Below are 25,332 nucleotides of genomic sequence, written 5' to 3' on the forward strand. Positions count from 1 at the left end.
CTATAGAGACATTATTTTGATTGTTTCTAAAAATGTGTGTGTATCTGTATACACAAGTAAGATGAAATAAAACTTCGGCAACAGTGTTCTAAGAGTAAAAAAATGAGCTACAGAATATGCAGTAGATTCCTGGCCCCGTATGATTACAGTCATTTTTATAACAAACTAAAGGGGAGGTTATTACTGTTTACAGTATTTTCACTTAATATCACATCACATAATGTCACATTTCTGTGTATTTTCATGTTATCTTGATGCACCTTTTTCCTGCTATATAACCTATATATTCAGTGCCTGTTATTATCTCTTGTTTTGGTGTAGATTTCTCTTAATATCACTTTATATTTTGGCATGAGATCCACGCTATCACAAGGAGGTAAATACACCAACATACCCCGCCTCCAGTACACATACATGTACACACAAGCATGCATACATTATACAGATGGAGGCACATCCTTAAATGACCTTAGCTGTTAAAAGGACATTAAACAAAATAAAACCAAACCAAAGCTTCATTTTGGCAAATCTCACTAAAATAATTACAGTTAAATGACGGTAAGAAACCATGGATAAGCCCTTAACAAATGAGAAGTGATATTAATCGAAATCTAGTCTATATGAAAACTACATTTGAGTTATCTAGTATTTGCCTGTAGTAGGACATGTACAGGGATCCTTAAGCACACAAATTCACATGTTAAATAATACAATGTACCAGGCACATTATAGGGTATCTACAGTCCCCTGTCACAAATTGTAGTATATTTTCCTTGTAAGTAAATGACACATTTTGGATGTAGATGGATGAGGATTTTATTGAGTCTGATTCACAGGTGAGTATTATATTATGTGGTCATCAGAAAAATCTGTCTGCTAATCTCAGAACTGACCGGTCCCAGCACCGCCTTTTTCAGTATTTGTTTTCTTACTGGTACAGAAAAATGCTTTTCACTTTTCAAAACCAATATTCCAATTTGATTTTAACTGTTTCCCCTAAATTGCAATGACATTCACACACACAAAAAAGGGTGTTTAGCTTTCTACTTTCTGGTGCCGTAGACGAAGTATGGGGTTGGATCATATCATAATACCGGTAATCTAAGGAATTACATCATGTTGCAATGTCAAATATATTTGCCTGGTTACAAAGTCTTTCCGGGTCAGAAGTGCAATGCCTTGTTAGCTTAACAAATCCTGAATTCCTGAATATAAATCAACTTTTAAGTATATTTAAATTAAAAGCATTGTTATGTATTCTTAAAATTCCGGTTTTTAAATACAGATGTATCAATGTTGTTTTCGCACACTCCACATACAATTTTACATTGATTTTTTTATTTTCGTTGAAAATATATAAATATGAAAAGATTTATATTGATTTAACATTAATCTACTCGAGCATGTTACATTAAGGATCAGATGTAGGAAACAGCTGTCAACTGTGTTAATCAGTAACAAAATTAGTTTTAAGGGTCTTTTAATTAGAAAACATTGCCATTAACCCAACTTCTGAAAATGTTATACATTGTTTTTCATCCTTCTGAGAGTGTACAAGAATTCTCACATTAGATGATTATTTAAAATCCTAACAAATGTAGTTTACACTGTAAATATCGGTAACATTCAAATTTTTTGTTATTATTATTATTATCTGGTTAACCTAACAGAGCTTTTAACAACCAGGCCCTTAAATGTTCAAAATGTTTCAACACTAATGTAATAAGTGATGTTAATGATCTTGTATATTAAATATCAATGATGCATGTATGCAATTAATTAAATGTTTGCGAGATATTTTTTTAATGAGTAACAATATCTGTGATTCTGAAAAAAAGTCAATCTGGAATTCAAAATATTCACCTGTGCCACTGGACAGATAAGTCTCAGTTTTTACTTGTTCCTGACAGTTGGATGGCTTGTGTGGTCTTAAATCTACATTTTGGGGACCGGTCAGTTTCCAGGTGCTTCTACATTGTGAATTGATGCCATTTAATTACTAACTCACAGTTCAAAAAAGAAAGCACATTTTGTACGTAAAGACAATTCATTGCAAGCACACTTCAAAAGCTTTTAGAATAATTAGCTTCTATAAAATAAAATCCTATGAAAATTTGTCAGGCCAGGTTGGTTTAAAGTGGTATCTCGTGCATGAAATTAAAGCTGGTACGATCTATTGATTTATTCTTTGAATCAAAATTTAATCTAAAGTTTACCATCTTACATGAAAAGCATTTATTATAGCTACTTTGTGATAGGTTTGGAAGGTTTTACAATCAAAATTCTTATTTGACTAAATTGTTATGCTCAGAATTTGCTTATCATAGTTTAAATATGGTGTATCAATACTGTGATTTCATGCCTGTGTAATTGTTCAATTATCATCTAAAAGACTAAAACACCATTACTATAATACTTTATGCATCTGGGAGGATACATATTCAATGCACTGTTATCTGAGTACAAGTTTTAAGTGTATTTGGATGGTTTTGGGCACGGGATGTATTTGGATGGTTTTGGGCATGGGATGTATTTGGAGAGAATTCAGGAAGAAATATTCACCATTTTCATTGAGGATGAGCTGGAAATTGGACCCCAAAATAGTCTAAAACACAACCCTGGTGTATAATCAGAAAGTAGTAACAGAGTTTACTTTTTGTGTGGCTAATAATATAAGAACCTTTTGTAAAGTGCTAGAAGAAAGTTAGCAAGACATAATGATGTGTTGGTGTTTGTTTCTTTTATAAATTTGCCATTATACAAAACAGCAGTGTTTATATTTAAGTGTGGAATGACTTGTCCTCTATGTAACTACATCATATTTTGTTGGAGTGTGTGAAAACAATATTTTACGCCCCACCCCACACCCCACCCCAATCAGTCCCTTCATGTCTCTTTTATAAATAACTACATGTATATATATATATGCTTAAGATAATGGATAAGAATGCCAACACTCCAGAAGAAAAAATTGTAAATCAGAACAATTGAAACAAATTGGAACTCTTCTACATGGGAGATACAACAAAAGGGTGCTTGGACCTCTACCTTAACTTACATTTTCCATAGAAAAGCATTCTGAGATTAAAGAGAAGTGTTAACTGATGGAGTTGTTATATGTAATGCTTTCCTATGGGAAGCTAAGTAATTTCCGTAACTGATGGAACCTTAACTGTATATGTGGCCTAAAAAAATATGAGAAGTATAAAACTAGCCTGACAATGTCAATTTGTTAATCCAATAGATTAAGTAAATAGAAGGTACCTGGAACTCACGATAACATTGAAATTAACTGTATATGTGGCCTAAAAAATATGAGAAGTATAAAACTAGCCTGCCAACGTCATTTTGTTTCCCACATCTTACGGAAAATTGGTTAAAATTATTTATACTTATTGCGGCAGATTTTCTTTTAAGAACACAGCTTTGACATTTGACCCAATAGAATTAAATCTCTGGCATTAATTATAAGCTGCAGATCCCTTTGATGGTTGGTAAAATATGAGGGTGTGATATCGTGACCTAAACCATCTACCGGTAACGGTCCTTCTATATTTCTAAAGAGGGTCAATAGCTGACTATACAGAAAAATTGTTGCATCCAACACGTCAACCCTTTATGTCTGAAATGAATATCAAATTTGAGCTGTCGCATGGAAACCCTATATTATCTGCTTATATAGAAATATCAAATTTCTTTTTTTTCTTCATAGTGAAGTAATTTTGAAAGTACTTGACAGAACATGGTTTCATTTCCCTTTTGAGTCATCACTAACTGACTATTTACCCATTTGGTACCTGTCCCCACGGTTACCGTCTGGCCAAACAGATCCACTTTTGTTGAGTCACTTCCCCTGATACCATTAATAAGGACTCCGTTATTTTGCTATTTTCTTTCTACTTGCATAGGTGAGGCATTGCTTTACAAGATAAAAATATTTTTTACAGAACGAAAAATGACATAAAAATTGCCGATTGAAGGTTTTAGATGATTATATGTAATCATTGCCCCAACTGTCAAATCTCTTGTTCCAGTTTTTAGCTCACCTGCCCGAAGGGCAAGTGAGCTTATGTTATGGTGCGGCATCCGTCGTCCGTCCGTCCGTCTGTCCGGTGTCAACTTTTAGCTTTAAACAACTTCTTCTCAATAACCAAAAGGGCCAGGGAACTGATATTTGGCCTGTGGCATGCTGGGATGAAGGACTATCAAGTTTGTTCAACTGAACGCCCTTGACCAACTTTCAAGGTCACAGGGTCAAATGTCGTAAAATCTTCAAACGACTTCTTCTCAATAACCAAAAGGGCCAGGGTAGTGATATTTGGCCTGTGGCATGCTGGGATGAAGGACTATCAAGTTTGTTCAACTGAATGACCTTGACCAACTTTCAAGGTCACAGGGTCAAATGTCGTAAAATCTTCAAACGACTTCTTCTCAATAACCAAAAGGCCCATGAAGATGATATTTGGCCAGTAGCATGCTGGGATCAAGGGCTACCAAGTTTGTTCAAATAAATGACCTTGACCTACTTTCAAGGTCACAGGGGTCAAATATGTTAAAATCTTCAAACAACTTCTTTTCAATAAGCAAAAGGGCCAGGGTACTGAAATTGGGCCTGTAGCATGCTGGGATGAAGGACTACCAAGTTTGTTCAAATGAATGACCTTGACCAACTTTCGAGGTCACAGCGGTCAAATGTTGTAAAATAGTCAAGCGACTTCTTCTCAATAACCAAAAGGGCCAGGGTACTGATATTGGGCCTGTAGCATGCTGGGATGAAGGACTACCGTGTTAGTTCAAATGAATGACCTTGACCAACTTTCGAGGTCACAGCGGTCAAATGTTGTAAAATCGTCAAGCGACTTCTTCTCAATAACCAAAAGGGCCAGGGTACTGATATTTGGCCTGTGGCATGCTGGGATGAAGGACTATCAAGTTTGTTCAACTGAATGACCTTGACCAACTTTCAAGGTCACAGGGTCAAATGTCGTAAAACCTTCAAGCGACTTCTTTTCAATAAGCAAAAGGGCCAGGGTACTGAAATTGGGTCTGTCGCATGGTGGGATGAAGGACTACCGTGTTAGTTCAAATGAATGACCTTGATCCACTTTAAACCTTATGTCCTTGTTCAACAATCAAGGTCAGAGGCGTCATATGTTTAAATCTTTTAACAGGTTCATATGAAATCTTAAGATTACAAGTGTTAGATTAATAACAGGTCAGCGATGCAGGCCCATTGGGCCGCTTGTTAAGCAGTAGCATGGGTGCCGTCATGTTGCCCTCTAATGCAGTACGATCCCCTATAGAAAATTAAATGGTCCCTATGGGATAGCTCTATGGTTTCTGGACATTCAGATTCTTGTCCATGGTGTAATCAACTGCAAAAGGTGCATGCTGTAAAGAGGGATGACTGTATACTTACTTCCATTGGATTTACAAATGCAATATGATAATAAAAATATACTTTAAAGGTCTCGATCCGTACCCTGCCAAAAACTGTGACTGTGCATTAATTGGAAACTGTTTTTTCCCGGCATGACTATAGCTTTGATAAGTTATTTCTGAAAGAAAACCATACTTCGTGGGAATTTTATGAATCAATAAGAAAGATAAAATAAACAAAGTACAATCAATTACGGTGTACTTAAGGGTAAAGATTAAGTGGGGCTAGACCGTGAATTGAACACTGGACCTTCTGGACCTTTCCTATTGTACTCCCCTTACATGTAACTTCTGTTTGGATATACTGTATATAACTGTAGTAAATTTAAAGTTGGGCTGGGACACATCTGTTGATCAGCTAGCTCAATCGTTAAAAGTGATAGTATAAAAATCTGAGGTTCGAATCCCAGCAGTTTCCAACACTTTTTTGCAGTTTTTGGCAGTGGTACTGGGATCCTTAATATACAGTTAAAACTGTATTAGATAGCCCCTCTATTAAGAAAATCGTCATGTGTAACGGGACCACATTTTAAGCTCCCTATTGCAGTCATTTTCATGCAAACTGAATCAAGCTGTAAAAACCTGATGAGACCATTACATTTACAATTAATAACTTCCTGAAAGCAGTGTGTAAGTGCAGGTTTGACTGTGGTGTGATGTGGTGTAAGTTTGAATCATATCTCTTGGGAAAAAAGAAAATGATGTTATATATTTTGTTTGTGCACACATGTTAATAGGAAAGTGATGTAATGTATTTTGTTTGTGCACACATGTTAATAGGAAAGTGATGTAATATCTTTTGTTTGTGCACACTTGTTAATAGGAAAGTGATGCAATATATTTTGTTTGTGCACACATGTTAATAGGAAAGTGATGTAATATGTTTTGTTTGTGCACACTTGTTAATAGGAAAGTGATGTAATATATTTTGTTTGTGCACACATGATAATAGGAAAGTGATGTAATATATTTTGTTTGTGCACACATGTTAATAGGAAAAACAGATATACTTACGCTCAGAAATAAAAATCACCATATACTGTATAACTTTTGCTGTTTACTGACTCCATACGACGGAACCAACAATATTACCGTATTCATCATACAGTAACACCAGGGGGTTAGGTTTAAAATGTCATATGAAAAGTTATATAAAGGTGAGGGCTTATTACAGAAATATAGAATGCAAGAAAACGGAAATTGACAGTTGGACATATTTCTGTAAAAATAAGGTAGTTCAATGTACTGCATATATGTGTACAATTTGTTATTTAAAACTTTCACATAATTTAGAATATTGTCCTCCCAACTCTTCTGAATTCACTACAGACTTATAATCGCAGGACCAGTTACATTGTACATCTGAATACTAGGAAATGTTTGTAAGCAATGTATAGCTTATGAATTACAGTTAATATTTACTTCAGAAAAATAAAATAATGTTTTGGAAAGAAAAGGGGCTATCAGGTCATGTCATAAGAAGATTCGTTTGTAAATGTTCATTTTCTTTTTATGTAGCTTCTAAACTAGCCCCACCCCCACAAGTCATCAACTTACATTCTGTCCCAATTCTGCATGCATATCTGAACTATAATATACTGTTATTTGCATATATAAGTACAGCGATGGAAAGCTCAGAGTGTGGAGTATAGCTGAGTTGATTAAATGAAAATCTGAGTGGTTGTAGACACAATAGTACAATATGTCACCATGTAACAGAGACTATATGTAAAAGACTGGGGTATACACTCAACACTACAAAGATAACACCTGTTGTGGTTTCTTTATCACACAGTGTTAATCACCATCAATTATACCACATACATGTACCAGAACTGTAACATGATACAGTTTAATTACATATACATACTTACACACTGTAATGAACACTCTGCACTTCACCATTTAAGCCTAATTATCAGTTTCATAAACACTTGTTATAAGAACCAGTATGTTACATTTTTAAAAATGAGTTCCTGCTGATTTTTTGCAATATTTCACTATTTAAATGGTTATTTTCCATGTATCTAATAAGTTATGAGCTTTCCATTTAAGTGGAATTTGCTTATATATCAAAAGTAAATACTGGAATAATTAAACACACTGGTTTCAGACTTGAGGCCCAATAACTAGCACCTTTCATGCTATTTATCTGGCCCACATCATCAATACTCCAGGGATTACGCTCACTTTCGCTCTCTCCAGCCCTGGAATATGTCATAGCAAAATTGAAGGCACGAAGATAGCTGTTTGATTGGTCTCAGGTAAAAACACCTGACCAATCGCTAAAACCAGATACCCTATCACTTGAACATAGGTCAATCCCATTAACCACACAGAGAAACCATGTGTCACTGGTTAGCTTATATTACAGCTGCCTGTCATGATTGATAGTCCAGCATTTCCATGTAGCTTCATAATATTGTACAGTTTGTATGTAATATGTTTGGATTTCTCATTCTAGGATCATAGTGTTAAGAGTCGTAATTTCAAATTGATAATGTCCTTCTATGTTTATTTTTGGCTGTCAGTTAAATTAATGTCGGCATATCTGCTATTTAAAACAATTTAAAGCAAGAAAAGGAGCTTCAGTGTTATAAAGGGTATGTAATGTTCTCTCTGTTAACTATTGTAATGAGAGGAAAAGTAAACTCTTACTGCTGTGTGCTGTAATTGCTGTTGAAGGTTTGTTAGCAGTGTTTGAAAAAAAATAACAAATATTTTACAGGGATTTCTCAATGATGTTCATGTTTATACATAGGATGATTGATGATTGCAAGCAGAAAATTGGATGGTTTCGCAAAATTGTTATGCTTTTATCTTTCCAAATTTGATTACCTGTGTGGTAGAACTTTTAAGCATCTGGGTTCCTTTTACAGCTAATACTAAAATAATAAGTGTCCTTAATTATTAAGACAGAAAAAAAAAGAAAAAAAAACACTGATTATTATTTTAATATTTTTTTTTATTTTTGCAGAAATTTATCAATGATCCTTACACAACGGCCCTGGGAGGGTTTGCCAAAGTCACCAACTTCCTACGAGACTCCATCATGACTCCAGAGAATGTGACAAGTCGGCCGAAGGAAGAAGTGGCCGAGATTTTGCAGGAAGACATTCCTGGCATGGAGATCAGCCAACAAGTTGAAGCAGGGTTCGAGGTCGTAACCAAGGTAACAGCAATTATTTTGGCTTTGATTACAATGCAGGTAGGGGGCAGCAATTTGACCAAGATACAAACAGGAGGAAAGCAATTTGACTTAGACCTTTGAGTAGGGCTTGAAATATATATGGAATTTTGTCATAATTGTTAACCACAAGGAACTGATGATTAAGTATTGTTTTTTCGTATAATATTATTTCTTAAAGTAGTTAATCTTAGTTGGACAGATTGCTTCGTAAAGACACAGCTGGACAGCACAGTTGTTCAAAAATATAAAAAGAAAGTCAGATATATACATTTGGTTTATTTATTCTGTAAGTAGGCATTACCAACTAGGTATCTTGTGTTTATGTTACAGACTAAACTGCCCAATCGTCCAGAAGTAACCCGAGGGCAGCCTCTCAATTCACAGCAGTGGTCCAAACACATGGACAGGGATGGACAGATAAAGGATGTTGAGCATCTCAAGGATGTCATTTTCAGAGGGGTATGTATTCAGTGACTTTTTTTAACTCTAACACAAATCACAGTTGTAGGGTGTAATATAACATATTCCCTTAGGAACACCTGTACCGTTGTCAGAAACTGTAACTTTTCATTTGAAGTCATTTCTTGAAAAAAAACATACCTTGTGGAAATCTTATGAAAAACTTATTAAGACAAAATAAATGTCACAATGGTTTACTGAACCCTGGACTTTCGATTTTTATACTGCCGATCAAACCAACTGAGCAACCTGGTCAACAGTAGTACCTTGGTTTACCTGTACAACAGTTATACCCCCAAAAGAATGAAGGGGAGGTTACTGTATGTATGAAGAAATACAGTGGAGTTCTCTAGTGTTTTACCTACAGTGAGACAGGGACCCTTAATACAATAAATCTGCTGTGAGAGGACAAATTCAGCATGAAGGCAAATATTTTGTAAAAGACAGAAGGATAACGCTCGAGTGGGACAATAAACCTAACGTTTTCATTGTTTGCTATCTTGTATGATTCTGTGTTTAAATTTGCTGTGCCTTTGTGTTACAGGGTGTGGAGCCCTGTATCAGGAATGAGGTGTGGAAGTTCCTACTTAATTACTACGACTGGCAGTCCACATACAAAACTAGAGCCGATGAAAGGAAGCGCAAAGTGTAAGGTTTTATAGAGGCTCCCGAACAGGGAGAGTTGGTTGTTAGCTTTATCAAACTCAAATTTTCAATAAAGACACAAGATTTTACCAAGTATCTTTTAAGATTATCTAACAAGAGTTACACAAACGTGATAAGGAATAATTCAGAAATAAGGAATCAGTTTCTCCTATAATGATCATACTGTATACTGCAATGATGGTGAATTTATCATAACAGATAATATTAACTTATTCACCCCTGAAGACACATTTGAACTCTTCCTATTCAAAGGGTTTCAATAGTTCATTATGAAATTGCAGGGTGAATGAGTTACTACACACCACACCATACTATTCTTAGTCATTACGTGTGAAAGACGAAATTAACGCGGGGCAAAAATGGATTTTCCTGGCAAAGGGCGAAAGTTTCCCAAAAGTCTCATAACAGGGAATATTAGTACACACCATCCTATTCATAGTCACTTCATTTGAAAGATGAAATTAACACTGGGCAAATATGGATTTTACCAGCAAATGGTGAAAGTTTCCCAAAAGTATCATAACAGGGAATATTAGTACACACTATACTATTCATAGTCACTTCATTTGAAGGATGAAATTAACACTGGGCAAAAATGGATTTTACCAGCAAATGGTGAAAGTTTCCCCATAAACAGTATTATATCTGAAAAGTCTATTTAGTACACTAAATTCTAGTTTATAATCCTAGTTTACAATCAAAACAAAAATCACAAATTTTCATAAGACATAACAATAAACAGTTATGTTAACTATCACTACTGTATTTATAAGCCATTAATCTTCTATTAAATGCTCATTAAAAACATTCATTAAATTGCCCTTCATTTTGAAGTTAAAATGTCATTAAAAAGTTACATGAATGAGGGCTTTTAATTATGCAATATAGCCATTAAAAATTATGCCACAAAGCATTGTAACATTATCTTCAGTAAGATTCATCACTTTGGAAATATTTAACACCAAAAGTTTTACTTTATATACACAAACAATATGTGTATTAATATCTTTGTGATACAGTGTGTATACACTCTTCTATAGGCGAAATGTCCAGTGTCAAGTGACATATGAAATTTACAATTCGTCACATCATTATACAGGTAAACAATACAGACCACTCACAGCTTGACAATGGGACCATACAGTCTGGACATGTTTAATATGAACAAAGTTTGTGTATAAAATAAAATTTTGATATTGCATTGCACCATTCCATTTTTTTGTGCAACCCAATATCATATAATGGAAATACAGTGTTTGTATATGATGTTACGGCCATGACATAGCTAGGTTCTATGATATTTGAATGCAAACTTGTATGATTTAGGGATGACTATTTCCGGATGAAGTTACAGTGGAAGACAATCAATGACGTCCAGGAGAACAGGTTCTCCCTGTTGAAGGAAAGGAAGTGTTTGATAGGTGAAAATTGTTTGTTTTTATCATTAGAGCCCTTTATTAGAGAAGTCAGGGCCCTGTAGTAATCACAGTGTCTGTTCATTCGTCCACACTATTGTTTCTAGAGATTATCTTGTAACCCAAAAGACTTACCTTTCTAAAAGTATTTGACATGGTGATACACTGTGCAATAACGGTTTAAAAATGTCTAGGGTCAAGGTCATTGTTACTAAAAATAGACCTTGGGGGTTATAGTCCTTACCTTGGAATCCGAAAGTTTAATCTTTTTGAACTTCGACATGGTGAAGAGGTTTTAAAAGTTTTTGTTACTGTTACTAAAAATAGACCATGGGAGGGATACAGTCAGGCACAGGGAAAGGCACTTGCTGACCTGTCGGTGTTCTGTTTAGCTAATGTCGTCTTTAGTAAATATAAATATCCTATCCATTCAGATGTGCAGTTATGGTTGTCACATACTGTAAAATGAGACATTTTCTATGTGTGGCAATGTTCCAGATTGGGGTGTGGCAATGTTCCAGATAGGGGTGTGGCAATGTTCCAGTTAGGGGTGTGGCAATGTTCCAGTTAGTGGTGTGGCAATGTTCCAGATAGGGGTGTGGTAATGTTCCAGTTAGGGGTGTGGCAATGTTCCAGATAGGGGTGTGGCAATGTTCCAGATAGGGATGTGGTAATGTTCCAGATAGGGGTGTGGCAATGTTCCAGGTAGGGGTGTGGCAATGTTCCAGTTAGGGGTGTGGCAATGTTCACATTAGTAATGTTCACATTAATCTCATATCTGTATATTTTATATCTCTATAATCTATATGATCTGTTTATATATCTATAATCTATATGATCTGTTTATATATCTATAATCTATATGATCTGTTTATATATCTATAATATATACGATCTGTTTATATATCTATAATCTATATCATTTATATATCTATAATCTACATGATCTGTTTATATATCTATAATCTATATGATCTGTTTATATGATCTGTTTATATATCTATAATCTATATGATCTGTTTATATGATCTGTTTATATATCTATAATAGTTAAATACTGTTTATATATATTCTTGGTTGGATATTTGTATGCTGGTTTACTTGACGTAAAAATTGTGAGCATTTCTACTGTGAGAATTTCCACTTTTACAAAAGTTTCAGTGTATTACAGGTGACAGATCGTCATATTTTGTAAGATATTTCTGTAAGATAGCTTCATATTTTGAGGGTTTACGCGGGTGTAGAAGAGTAATAAACATCGAATTACTGTTTTCATTTACAGAGAAGGACGTGACACGGACGGATCGTACACACAAATTCTTCGAGGGAGAGTGTAATCCGAACCTTCAGGTCCTCAACGATATCCTCATGACCTACTGCATGTATAACTTTGACCTTGGTAAGCATGACAATGGTGTGGTGGATTGTCTCCCTTTAACTTGAATAGTCATGGCTTTTTTTCTGTTTTTTTCCCACAATTATTCTACTTCCCCGAGCCAAATATCATATGTATATAATACACTGATAAGTATATACAGATACATATAAATAATTTGATAGGAACAGCCTGGGCTTGGGAGCCCTTGAGTCAGTCCCCTTAACAATATGGTGTCCTCACACAGGAGGGCTCTCATTCACTATTCTCTCTGCTTATTATATCTAGGTCATGGTCATGGCTTGTTCATACCAGCCAATGGCATTGCAAATTAACTTATTCACCTCTGAAATTTCATAATGAACTATTCCAGCCTTTGAATTGAGTTCAAATGTGTCTGCGGCATACTTGCCAACTTTTTATAATTTCCATGGGAGATATTGCGCATGCTCAGAATAAAAAGCAAATAAAATGTGTGTATGTACATACACCTTTCAGATGAAATCACCAGAACTTATAAAATAGGAATAGTTTAGCTAAATTCACCTGTTGAAAATGCTCAATTTTAGGGTCTGAAATCGGGAATCTCCCTCCTAAATTGAGGGAGTTGGCAAGTATACTGCAGGGGTGATGGAGTTGAAGTGCCTTAATATTACATTGGCTAGATAACTGAGATATGATTGAAAGGAAGAAAGGGAGAAATCTCTCCCCAAAAAAGGTTTATTTTAAAAATTACCATTATGATAAGAAAACAACCATCAATACAGTATTCAATTTTTAGGATTTGTCTTGTTTTAGAATGAATGGGTATGGTAACTGGAAGGAAAAGTTTGTATTTTACATGTGGTGTTTGAATGTTCTGACTTCAGGCTACGTACAAGGAATGAGTGATCTGTTGTCTCCTATTCTTGTTGTCATGGAGAATGAAGTGGATGCTTTCTGGTGCTTTGCTGGTCTCATGGACAAAGTGGTAAGTTTGTACATAGTGGTACTGTAAGTCTGTAAACTTATCAACATAGTGGTTAGTTTATAAACTCATTGACATTATGTTTAGTCGGAAAACTGGACGATTGGGGTGATGAGTCTGAAAACTCATCAAAAGAGTGGTAAGTCTGAAAACTTATCAGCAGAGTGGTAAATTTTAAAACTGATGTACGGAGTGATAAGTCTGAAAAGTTATGTACAGACTGATAAATGTGACAGAATAGTAAGTCTAAACACTCAGTGATATGATTGAAAACTCACAGGTAGTGATAAGTCTGAAAAGTTATGTACAGACTGATAAATGTGACAGAATAGTAAGTCTAAACACATGAAAACTGATGGACATAGTAGTAGGTCGGAAAACAATTTGTAGCATCAATTGTGGAAAAAAATCACTTGCATATTTGGTTGCTTGCAAGGCCTCGGTGAACTTCATGCAAATTAAAATTGACTGCAAAGCAATTTTTGTAAATTTTGCTGAAATATCACTTCCCATCAACAGGCCATGCACGCAACCAAATATATACTTGGAATTCCTTCCTTCTGGATGTCTTCACTTTCTTCCTTAAAGTCTATGTCGTTTGAGTGATTGATTCAAATCTGTTGACAGCGTTATTTTAGGAGGACTGCCAAGTGTCACATTGGCAAATACAAAGTGTATAAAAATAACAACATAATCAAATCATGTGACACTATTTGTGTTCATAGTGCTATGAACGTAACATAAGTTTGATTGGTTTATATAGTGAACAAACAAAAAATTACAAAGAAATGTAAATATGAAATTATTGATAACATTATGTTAAACAGTAGTATATTCTGGAGATTTTGGGGAGTTAGTTAAACCGATATGAAATGGGATCGTAAAGATTTTAGGCTATAATTTCTGATGTCGGGATGTCGTCCATTGTTATATAACTTGTCGTGTTTTACAGTGGGAAAACTTTGAGATGGACCAGAAAGGAATGAAGTGCCAGCTAGCAGATATCCACAGACTGATGCAGTTCTCTGACCCAGAACTGTGTAGTTACCTAGGTAACAACACAACCCCCCCCCCCCCCCCCCCCCCCNGGACAAAAGTCAGTTACTTGATAAATTACATTCTAGAAGAAATGTTCTAAAACATGTCATTCATGTCATTGGTAATTCACCAATGAAACCTGTCTTATCTGACCCCTGATTATTCGGACATTCTGTCTAATCCAACAAAATGCTGTATTCCCCTTTGTAATGAAAACTCCTGATTAAAACTACTGTATTCTGATGCCCTGTGTAATCTGACAAATATGTTGTGTCCCACAATATATCAGATAAGATAGGTTTCCCTGTGCATATACTTTCAAATATCAAAGCAAGGAGAAATCAATCTTTGTTTGAGACTATTTAAACTGGTGAAAGTCAACAAGTTTGAATTATAAACTTACATACAATATTTTTCATTCCCACAGAGAGCCATGATTCCGGCAACTTCTACTTCTGTTTCCGGTGGTTACTCATCTTTTTCAAGAGAGAATTTTCCTTCAGTGATGTCCAGCGTTTATGGGAGGTAAGTGTCTCAATAAAGTGACATATAACATTGTGTTATAATTGTGGACAAGTGATGATATGTTTCTGATGAAGTCAAGAAAAATAAGAAATGTTTTAAAATGTCAATGTTGTATATTATACAAAACAAATTATTTGTACTCTAGAGCCAGAAAAAATCTGGGAAATATATGACATACTCATTTATTAGCCCCCACCCCCACCTGTTCATTTTAGACTCCCTTCGTCCCAATTCCGAAAATAATTGACCACAGCATATTTTCTATACTATTTCACCTGGAGTAATCATATTTGGTATGCTAGTACATCTATTACTGATGGCATGTCAAGTACAAAAAGTAGGTCACTGTGACCTATGGTTTGACTTTTGACCTCAACCTTTGATGCAGTTTGTCTGTGGCATATCTTCCATACCATTTCACCTGATGTAACCAGATTTGGTATTTAAGTATGTCTTGGCTGAGTGTGGAGTACAAGAAGTATATCACTTTGAACTATATCCTAAGATAAGTATACATGTACAGATTGATAAACAAAGAAATAAATTGCTGTTGGGGACTATGGACTATGGAGATTACTGCATCTATGAATAACAAGATTGGAATTCTTTTGTGGTTTACCTGCAGTGCGACAGTGATCCTTTAAAACATTTAAAAAGTATTTTTGTTAATTAAAATTTGTTTTGTTGTAGGTGATATGGACGGAGCGACCCTGTAAGAGTTTCCATCTAGTAATATGTCTAGCTATATTGGATACGGAGAAAACCACACTCATAGAAAACAAATTTGGCTTCACAGAAATCCTAAAGGTAGGTGTGTTGTGTAATGACAAGGTTTTACCTGTCTCCAGGTTTGTAACTTTTTTAACTTAAATGAGATATATACACAATCTTTTTGACCACCAACAAATTCCCTTTTCGCTTCGGAAAACTTATTTGAGACCTCATTGCACATCTACCCTTATATTTTTATCAATTAATGCCCTTCAATGCAAGCCCTTAAGTAATACCTGAAAAATTATATTTCTTGTTAAAAAGTTATTAAAGAGGAATGAATAAGTATTTGTGAAACTTCTAAATTGGTAATTGCATCTCCACATGTACTATTACAGATTTTATTTAAATGAAATTGAAAATCTCATGGACATTTCCCCTAAAGTTGCATACACTAATACATTATCTTACATTTTTGCCAGTAAAATATCAGATTCTATCAACTTGTCACAGTGTGAAAATATCACTTTTTAGGTCACCTGAGCTTTGCTCAAGTGACCTATTCTAATTGCTTTTCGTCCGTCGTCGTCCGTCGTCGTCCGTCGTGCGTAAACTTTTACATTTTCAACTTCTTCTCAAGAACCAGTGGATGGATTTTTTTCAAACTTGGTCAGAATCATCCTTGGTAGATGAGGCTTCAAAATTGTAAAATTGGGATTCCTACCCCAACCCCTGGGGCCAGGGCGGGGCCCCAAAGGGAAAATTAATCAATATTTCAAAAATCTTCTTCTCCAGACTCAGAGGTACTACAGTGATTTTCTCTACGTGGAAAGAAAGATCATCAGGGGCTTTACTTAAATTGTAAATTTCAGGACCCCCGAGCTATCCGTTCTCCCTTGGGGAGGGGGTAAAGTTTACTATAGTTTATATAGGGAAATAACACTTTTGGGTATATTTTGACAACTTTCTGTAGGAAATTATTTTTACTTGGTGAGAATTATCCTTGGAGGTAGATGGTTTCAAATTGTAAAATTGAGATTCCTACCCCGACCCCTGGGGCCAGGGCGGGGCCCCAAAGGGAAAATTAATCAATATTTCAAAAATCTTCTTCTCCAGACTCAGAGGTACTACAGTGATTTTCTTTACGTGGAAAGAAAGATCATCAGGGGCTTTATTTAAATTGAAAATATCAGGACCCCGAGCTATCCGTTCTCCCTTGGGGAGGGGGTAACGTTTAATATAGTTTATATAGGGAAATAACACTTTTCGGTATATATTTTATCCATTTTCAGCAGAAAATTGCTCAAACTTAGTCAGAATCATCTTGGGTAAATGAGAGTTTTACTTTGTAAAATTAGGATTCCTGCCCCATCCCCAGGGGCTAGGGCGGGGCCCCAAAGGGAACATTTACCAATATTTTCAAATTCTTATCCATTGATGACATGACAAGTATTGTATTTCACTTAGTTTACATGCTGATTTCCACATCACATCTAAACAATAAAATAAAGCTACCAGTACCTATGATATAACTCAGGTGACCGCTAAGGCCCTTGGGCCTGTTGTTGTATTGACCCATCACAAAGATATCTTCTATTCGCTGCATTCAAAGGCAACGATTTTTTGTTCAGATTCAAATGAAGCAACGGTAGAATAAGTGGCTGCTATGATAAATGTTTGGTACACACACTTAATTAAGTAGTTACATTAATATACAATTAATAACATTTTTGTAGGCAATCATACCAGAACATAGCAGAAAACATTGGAATTGTGTTGAGTATCCCATTCAAAATGGCGCACAGCCTTGTCAAGCGTGACGTCATTAAAATATGGCGCTAATTATTACGCTTCTGATTCCCGTCCTTTTTTAATGCATTACATTTTTCATGTATTATGCTTTAAAAATTTGATAAATAGAAAATTTAATGGTTTCTTCAGTAATAACAAATATATTTCACTCGTGTGGCACTCGTGAAAAATATCAAAATATTAGCCACACTCGTGAAATATATTTGTTATTACTGAAGACACCATTAAATATCCTCTATGTATTCATATCATGATTTATCATATGAATACCACGTTATGCAGTGTCATAAAGCCATCACATAAATCGTGTTTATGTAACGGAACCAACCTGACCTGAACTAAAGTAACGGCGTTGGCTCTACTCCTGGATGGATGTTTATGTAACGTGTGTAATATCACTCCTGACATGACGTCACAATCGAATAGTAACAATCAATGTGACGTCACATCATTGTGAAGCGGAGACAATTTTCATCGCTTAAGAGGCGGCCAAATGCAAAATATTCATTTCAGATCACAATTATACAGTTAACATTGTATTATATGATAAAAAGAATCTGTCATTCGTTTCCTTTCATATAAGATTTATGATTCTCGCCAGAGGCTCGCAAACATGAAAAATCCAAAACTTGTATCATAAATATAATATGAAGGGAAACTTATGACAGATCCTCTATGTATCGAAAACTCAGAAAAAATATATATCATGAATTGAATCGAAGATGAATAATGGCGATAAATCGTGACGCCTCTAAGATGAAATAGATATCTTGCAAAACTAAATTGATTAACAATGATCTTTGAACAGTTTGATCTGGTTTTATCTATAAATGACGAAAGTGACTTAAAGTTTTTACATTTGCATCAACCCTGCGACTTATATCCCATTTACGTTGACTCTCACTTGCCTCCTCTATTTTATATAGCACATCAATGATATGAGCTTAGCCATACACCTAGAAGAAACCTTGAAGAAAGCAGAGAGCATATTCCTACAGCTGAAGAACAGTAAAAAGCTACCCGCAACGCTGAAAGAAATTTTAGGCATGGAATTGTCTCCAAGCAGTTCAACATCAAGCTCCTGCAAAACCACGCCGATAGGGACGCCAATCAACCGTGAATCCACGCCAAAACTGGAGCTCCCCTTCCAAGGACGGGAGAACGGACTGAGCGCACCCAGTTCGGGGTCCGGTACTGCAGTGACGACACCAGACGACAGTAGTCTGGAGATCCTTACAGATAACGCAGACACAGCCATGAACCTTGTCTACAACTAGTTGACCGTCAGTCAGCCATGAAGTGTGACTTCTGAGACACCAATATGTTGTACCTGCAGACTTGCCGTAAGTCCAGATTTGGTGCTGTTTATCACATACACCATAAATGTGTGCAATGCTGCTTGATTCAGCTGACACTGTGTTGGACTTGTCTGCGCGGTATTTTGTCATGGTCTGTCGAGTGCGTGATGTGCCAAGACTGACCCTCTTCTGCTGGCACAGGACATCAAATCTAGTCCATGAAGCTGACTGCTACTGTTAGTCTGCCAGAGTTCGAAGATGTCATACCAACATCTCTATGTGTGATGTGGACGCCTATGCTTCTCCACCTCTTTGCTCTATGTATCTCAGCAGCAATTCAAGATTTCAACTCCTCTGATCTGAGTGAGGGGTCTCTCCAGATCTACTTGATAAGCTAGATACTAATGAGGACATTTTGTGTACAGTATATTTCTGTGATTCTTTGAAAGCAGTGATATATTGAATGGAAGTTGATAAGTCAGTAGCATTATAGATCTATATAGCTGTTTTTGGTGGTATGATAGGATTTTTGATAAATGCTGAATATGATAGATCCCATATACCAAAATTCACCCAGTAATCGGTAGTACTAGATTAATTTTAACAAACTCTTGCCATTAGTACTGGTAGTTATTGTCTAGACTGGCCATGATATTGAACAAAGTTCACATCATAGGCCCTGATAAAGCATAAGTGGTGGCCCTGATCGTGCGCATTGCGATTGTAGGCTCTGATCATGCACAATGATGATGGCTCTGATTGTGCACATGGTGATTGCCTTAATCGCATACAGAGTGAAGGGCCTGATCAAACTTTTAATGATGAAGAAGATAGCCCTGTTGGAGTAAAGGTGATGTCCAAAGTTGTGCATGTAATGACCGCCCTTACTGAGCACATGGTGATGACCCTGATCAAATAAAACTGCAAAGATAGTAATAGTTTTGTTGATAAGTTTGATCATTGCTTAAACTTTTTATTGCAATTTTAGAATTATAGGTTTGTGAAAGATTCATACTGCATACTACATAAATATTTATGGCATTCTTGCACTGTTTACATGTAGTTCACTGTTACAAATTTTATAACACAACATCCACTAGTTCTTGAAGTCGTACATTTTCTGAAAAGTGTGAACTGGTGACCAAACTACAATGCCTTGTTTCCCTGTTCTGTGGCCGTCTTTATACAACGACATCTACACACACAATTGCGCACATTTTAGAAGTATATCTTTAAACTACTACACAATATTGTTTTGCTGTGAAGGTTAAGATTGTGCTCTATTTAAAATACATAGTCTTTATTCTCGACCTAATGTTTTACAATTAATATAACTATAAATCGTATCGAGACTCTCTGTTTGTAAAATTTAAATCTGACCTTACCGACATCAAGGGTCGTTATTTCTTTTTGGTCAGATTTGACAGCATATGTCGGTTAACACAGAGGAAAGAGAAACCAGACTTCTTGGTAACATAAAATTGTGTCAGTCATGAGAATTTACAGGATTTCTCTCAACTCCAGTGTCAGTTAACGTCAAGTGTTTACGGTAGGACTGTAACGATTCTTCCGGTTAGATTTAAATTCTTTAAATTGATATGTCCTCATGTTGTATCAGATGCTATTTTACCACAATTATTAGGTATACAAGAGAATTACAGGGTAGGCCATTATGGTGCATTTATTTTTACATTGTGCCAATATTGACACATTTCACTATTAAACTGTTACATGTACATTTAATTCAAAAGAGACAACATTCCTTATATCAAATATCTCTGTTTTCAAAATCAATTATTTAAAGATTAGTTATTTTTCAACATATTCAAATCAATGAAACTGTTTGGCACAATGGCAGACTCTTGATGGTGTTATAACGCTGTTTAAGTGCCCAATAGGTTAACCCAACCACTGATTAACTAGGTACACTGACAGAATTTAATACATAATATCCCTATTAGATACCCATGTTATGTGATTTGGGGGCATGCATAATGTACAATTGGTAATATTTGCTGAGGATTTAATTTTTTGTTGTTTTCTACCACCAAAGATAGCGCGTATTTAACTACCCAGCTATTATTAAGACGATGAATTATAATCCCCATGAATATATGTTCACAAACACAAAAAACATGAACTGCCAAGTAATGAAGATGGAACAACAACTATATATAAAACATCCCCTTTTACTTTATTTTCCCCCCAAAAAATTGGACCATCGAAATAAATCACATTGCCCAAATACAAAAGTACCCATGTGAGTGCAATATTTTTCCCAAGATATGTTGCGCAAAATTCAATCCCTGCAAACTAGTGTTCTGATTGGGACAACTGCAAACTATTAGCCAAACAAAATTTAACAACTATGCATTACTTCTGGTAAACACCCATAATCTGACAAATGTTTCAAACATGCAAAAAACGTGCATATCTGACGAGCTGGTACTGGTCAGTAGATTTCCCTAGATGTGAAATTTCAGTGATTTCAGTCCAAACTTGCCTATTTTAAACCCCCCTGTTCCCTTTATCTACCTTGTGAGTTAATTTTGTTTGCTTTCACACTAAATATGCATATGCCTTTGGTCAATATTTCCTTCTCATACATCATTGTGAAAAACAATAAGAATTATGCTCCCTGGCTTTTCCATGTCCACAAGATACTGCCAATATTAAAAATAGTTTAAACAGTTTTCTGGTCAAGAATATTTCACAGCACATATTTATAGTAAATTATAAGCATTGATCTACACATATTCATACATTTTGCAAATTTTTCATTTTCAAACCCCAAATAAAGATTTAGAAAATCGCCCTCAATGCTTAAGTGGACATTAATGATGATGTCATTGTCACAACTGCTAAACCTTATGTTACTGAGAGAGTGTCAAGGACCCCCATTGTACATGTGATCCGAATAGGCACTGTGTCTTTAGAAAACATGTTTTTGTTTCCATTGCAAGTATATGTTTTAGCAAAGTGCAATTGTGTAACTTGTGTTTCTAGTTTAAGTCAGTCAATGATCAAACAACCATCATTGTCCAGGTCTCCTGTTACATGTCTGAACGTAGTGTCTGCAGTGTTACCTAGACATCGTAAAAACATGCAGTATTTATGATTATTTTATGATTGCCATTATTGATATTTATTATTTTATGTTTCATTTTGGAAAAATGAACAGAAATTTGTTAATTATAGCAACAAATAATCCCGAACACTGCTCACCTCTGATAACTATCCTGTATAACACCAAAATATCTAAACCTCTCACCATGAACCTCTTTATCTCACCTTCAACCCCTCTCATTCTAACATCTCACCTTCAACCCCTTTCACCTTCAATCCGTCTCATTATAACCTCTATCCTTTAACCCTCCTCACCTTTAACCCCTCTCATTATAACATCTCACCTTCAACCCCTCTCATTATAACCTCTATTCTGTAACCCCCCTCACCTTTAACCCCTCTCATTCTAACCTCTATTCTTTAACCCTCCTCACCTTTAACCCCTCTCATTCTAACATCTCACCTTCAACCCCTCTCATTCTAACCTCTATTCTTTAACCCTCCTCACCTTCAACCCCCCTCATTCTAACCTCTATTCTTTAACCCTCCTCACCTTTAACCCTTCTCATTCTAACATCTCACCTTCAACCCCTCTCATTCTAACCTCTATTCTTTAACCCTCCTCACCTTAAACCCTTCTCACCTTCAACCCCTGTCATTCTAACCTCTATCCTTTAACCCTTCTCACCTTCAACCCCTCTCATTCTAACCTCTCTCTTTAACCCCCTTTACTTTTAACCCCCTGCCATCTTCAATCCCTCTCAACTTTAACGCCCTCTTACCTGCAGCCTTTCATGTTTAACATAAACCTCTTGCACCTATATCATTTAAACTTCCTAGCCAACAGTAGTAGCTGCTTAAAATATTTAAGCAAATTACTCTATTATATTTACCAGGTACAATATCATATGTTTGTTGATTTAACATAAGATAAAGTGCCAATTAATGCTGGAGTAAGCATGAGGTTTATTTTTAATCAATTTTCATGGAATTTCTTTAACGAACTATTAAAAGACAATACTTCATGATTGTTTCCTATTTGGACAGATGAGAAAATACAATGCAAGATTGACTTTTAAAATACTGAGACCTGTGTTTGACTCTTGATCTCATGTATAACAATGCTGTTAAAGATAAACCAAAGATAATTGGTCTCGCATTCATCTTGACACTTGCCATTACTGTTCTCGGTGCCATCACAACTGTTATTGTCTATTCTCTGGCATTATGGTAGATCTTAGAAGCTGTAGTATTACTGTATGACTCTTGTAGTTGAAAGGTTCCATTTTGTTCCAACTGACTGATTTAAGTTCAAATTATCATAAACCTAGTCTGCATAATAAACAGAGACCACCGTAAACAGTAGTTCTGTATCATTAACAGTTGCTAGATGGTTGACCATCAGGAATATGGTCTGTCAGTAAGTGTACATTTACACACTGACCAGTATAGTTTGAGTTGGATACGTGAAGTATGTGTGTTGAGAAGTTTGTGAGAGAGTTACGTTTAGTCCATTGTACATACAATTATTTATGTATACATACATTATTTAGTTACTTATATCTCCGTATTTATCATGTGTTCTAACTTGTTTTAGTTAAGGTAGGTCTTGGCAGTGTTGTGGTTTCTGTGTATGCATTGAAAAATTAAACCTTGTTGTATAAACTGTTATCATTTGTCCAGCAACATCATTGCAAAGGAGTTCAGCAATATACAGAGACAGTTTGGCATGTTAAAGGCTAAGGGGCACTATATGAAAGTTTTATTGTTCATGTTTGTGAAATGGGAATCGACACCCCATTTTCTCAAATTTTGTTTGAGTGTCATTTAATAGAGAGTAATTTCTCGCCGCTCAAACTTTTACAGTAGGTGAAACCCCTTCACCACTGGGATCTACCTTAGCGTATCTTTCTGTGATCTTGATTGTAGACATCATGTGAAAACATTTCATGGATTTGGTTCAATTTTATTCTGTATGAAAAAAGTATTTTTTGTTTATTAATTAATGGATATTTTTATTTGTTACATGAACACAAAACAAAGAAATAAAAATGTTACATGCATATATGTTTTGTCTTAATATTTGACATGTTCAGAATTAAAATCAAAGAAATCAACAATTATGAAACAGATTATAACTTACCTGTAACAACTCTTGTTTGCCCGGGAATTAGCAGGCAAGGGGTCTTAATATGGAAGGAAACCAGAGTACCCAGAGAAAAACCAACATGGTCGGGCTGTTGACCGATACCTTTTCACATTTGTTTGGGAAATTAAACTCTGGCCACCTTGGTGAAAGGCAAGTTCACTATCCACTGTGCCATCTGGCCACTCCTGTAGGATAACAACGCAGGGTCACTGAATTTCTAACTCACAGTTGAGCGTTTGCCCAGGTGAGGAAGGCAATGGGTTCTGTTCCCTGGCCGGGACATACCAAAGTCCTTTAAAATGGTAGTTGTTATTCCCTGCTTACCGTTCAGCATTTAGGAGAATGGCAACAACTGCTGTTCTGGGTGCCTTTGGCATGGTATTTCAGTGAGATAGCACTATAAAGTTGGCATCATATCTGCGCTATCATAAGGAGGCAAGCACACCAACATACCCTATCTCCTGCATACACACATGCAAGCACGCATACACTACACACATGGAGGCACGTCCTTAAATGACCTTAGCTGTTAAAAGGACATTAAACAAAATTAAACCAAACCAAACTTCTAACTCGCAGAGCCCAAGTGGCAATGTGCGTATGCTGTGGTGTGACATCCATCAAGAACTTTTCCTTTGAAGAAACTACAACTCTGGTAACAGTTGAAGGGATTTTGAGTAAATCTGGTAGGAAATGGCCCTGGGCCTATGAAACTGAACACTGTATAACTGAAGCCAGGATGGTAGAGAATGTGACCCGAAAGGGGTTAAACTACTCCCTTATGTACGGGTAAGGACATTTTTGACCTTATTTGCTATGAAACATCCCTGGCCTGGGTCAAGGGAAGTAACAGTTATATGATAAAGGGTATGATCTTTCTGGGGGCAGAGAAGTGGAGTGCACTTTGGGAGCCAGACTTATGTTTATACATGAACTGGCTAAATATCATTACCCTGGCTTCCACTTTGTTCAGAAGAACTTTTTGGTTTAGTTTTGCATATTTGACACCCGATCCTTGCGACGTTGAAAGAAGGTCAAGGTCGTTTGTTTGATGAAACTTTGTATTACTATATCCCAACATGCTATCGGCAAAGTATCATCACCCTGGCACTCTTAGTTATTAGGAAAGTTGTTTAAAAGATCTTTACACATTTGACCCATGTGACCTTTAAAGTAAGTCAAGGTCATTTACAGGAGGAAACTTTATACAAATGTACTACTC

The 25,332-nt window shown here is 35.8% G+C and overlaps 1 protein-coding gene across 2 annotated transcripts in view; it reads left to right on the top strand.

Moving 5' to 3' along the window:
- The window catches only part of LOC110457595 (TBC1 domain family member 15-like), a 29,410-nt gene extending 5,778 nt beyond the window's left edge, over positions 1-23,632 (top strand). The window contains exons 6-16 of one of the 2 annotated variants that reach the window (XM_021508929.1): positions 804-836; positions 8,417-8,611; positions 8,960-9,088; positions 9,633-9,736; positions 11,081-11,175; positions 12,452-12,568; positions 13,414-13,514; positions 14,464-14,563; positions 14,977-15,074; positions 15,765-15,881; positions 18,524-23,632. In XM_021508929.1, the coding sequence (XP_021364604.1) occupies positions 804-836; positions 8,417-8,611; positions 8,960-9,088; positions 9,633-9,736; positions 11,081-11,175; positions 12,452-12,568; positions 13,414-13,514; positions 14,464-14,563; positions 14,977-15,074; positions 15,765-15,881; positions 18,524-18,874 (1,440 nt within the window). In that variant the 3' untranslated portion in view covers positions 18,875-23,632. The remainder of the gene's footprint in view (positions 1-803; positions 837-8,416; positions 8,612-8,959; positions 9,089-9,632; positions 9,737-11,080; positions 11,176-12,451; positions 12,569-13,413; positions 13,515-14,463; positions 14,564-14,976; positions 15,075-15,764; positions 15,882-18,523) is intronic. The other variant, XM_021508930.1, reaches the window with a different exon arrangement.
- The last annotated feature ends 1,700 nt before the right edge of the window (positions 23,633-25,332 follow it).

The sequence above is a fragment of the Mizuhopecten yessoensis genome, unplaced genomic scaffold (assembly GCF_002113885.1).
Source record: "Mizuhopecten yessoensis strain PY_sf001 unplaced genomic scaffold, ASM211388v2 scaffold9253, whole genome shotgun sequence".
Taxonomy (NCBI): domain Eukaryota; kingdom Metazoa; phylum Mollusca; class Bivalvia; order Pectinida; family Pectinidae; genus Mizuhopecten; species Mizuhopecten yessoensis.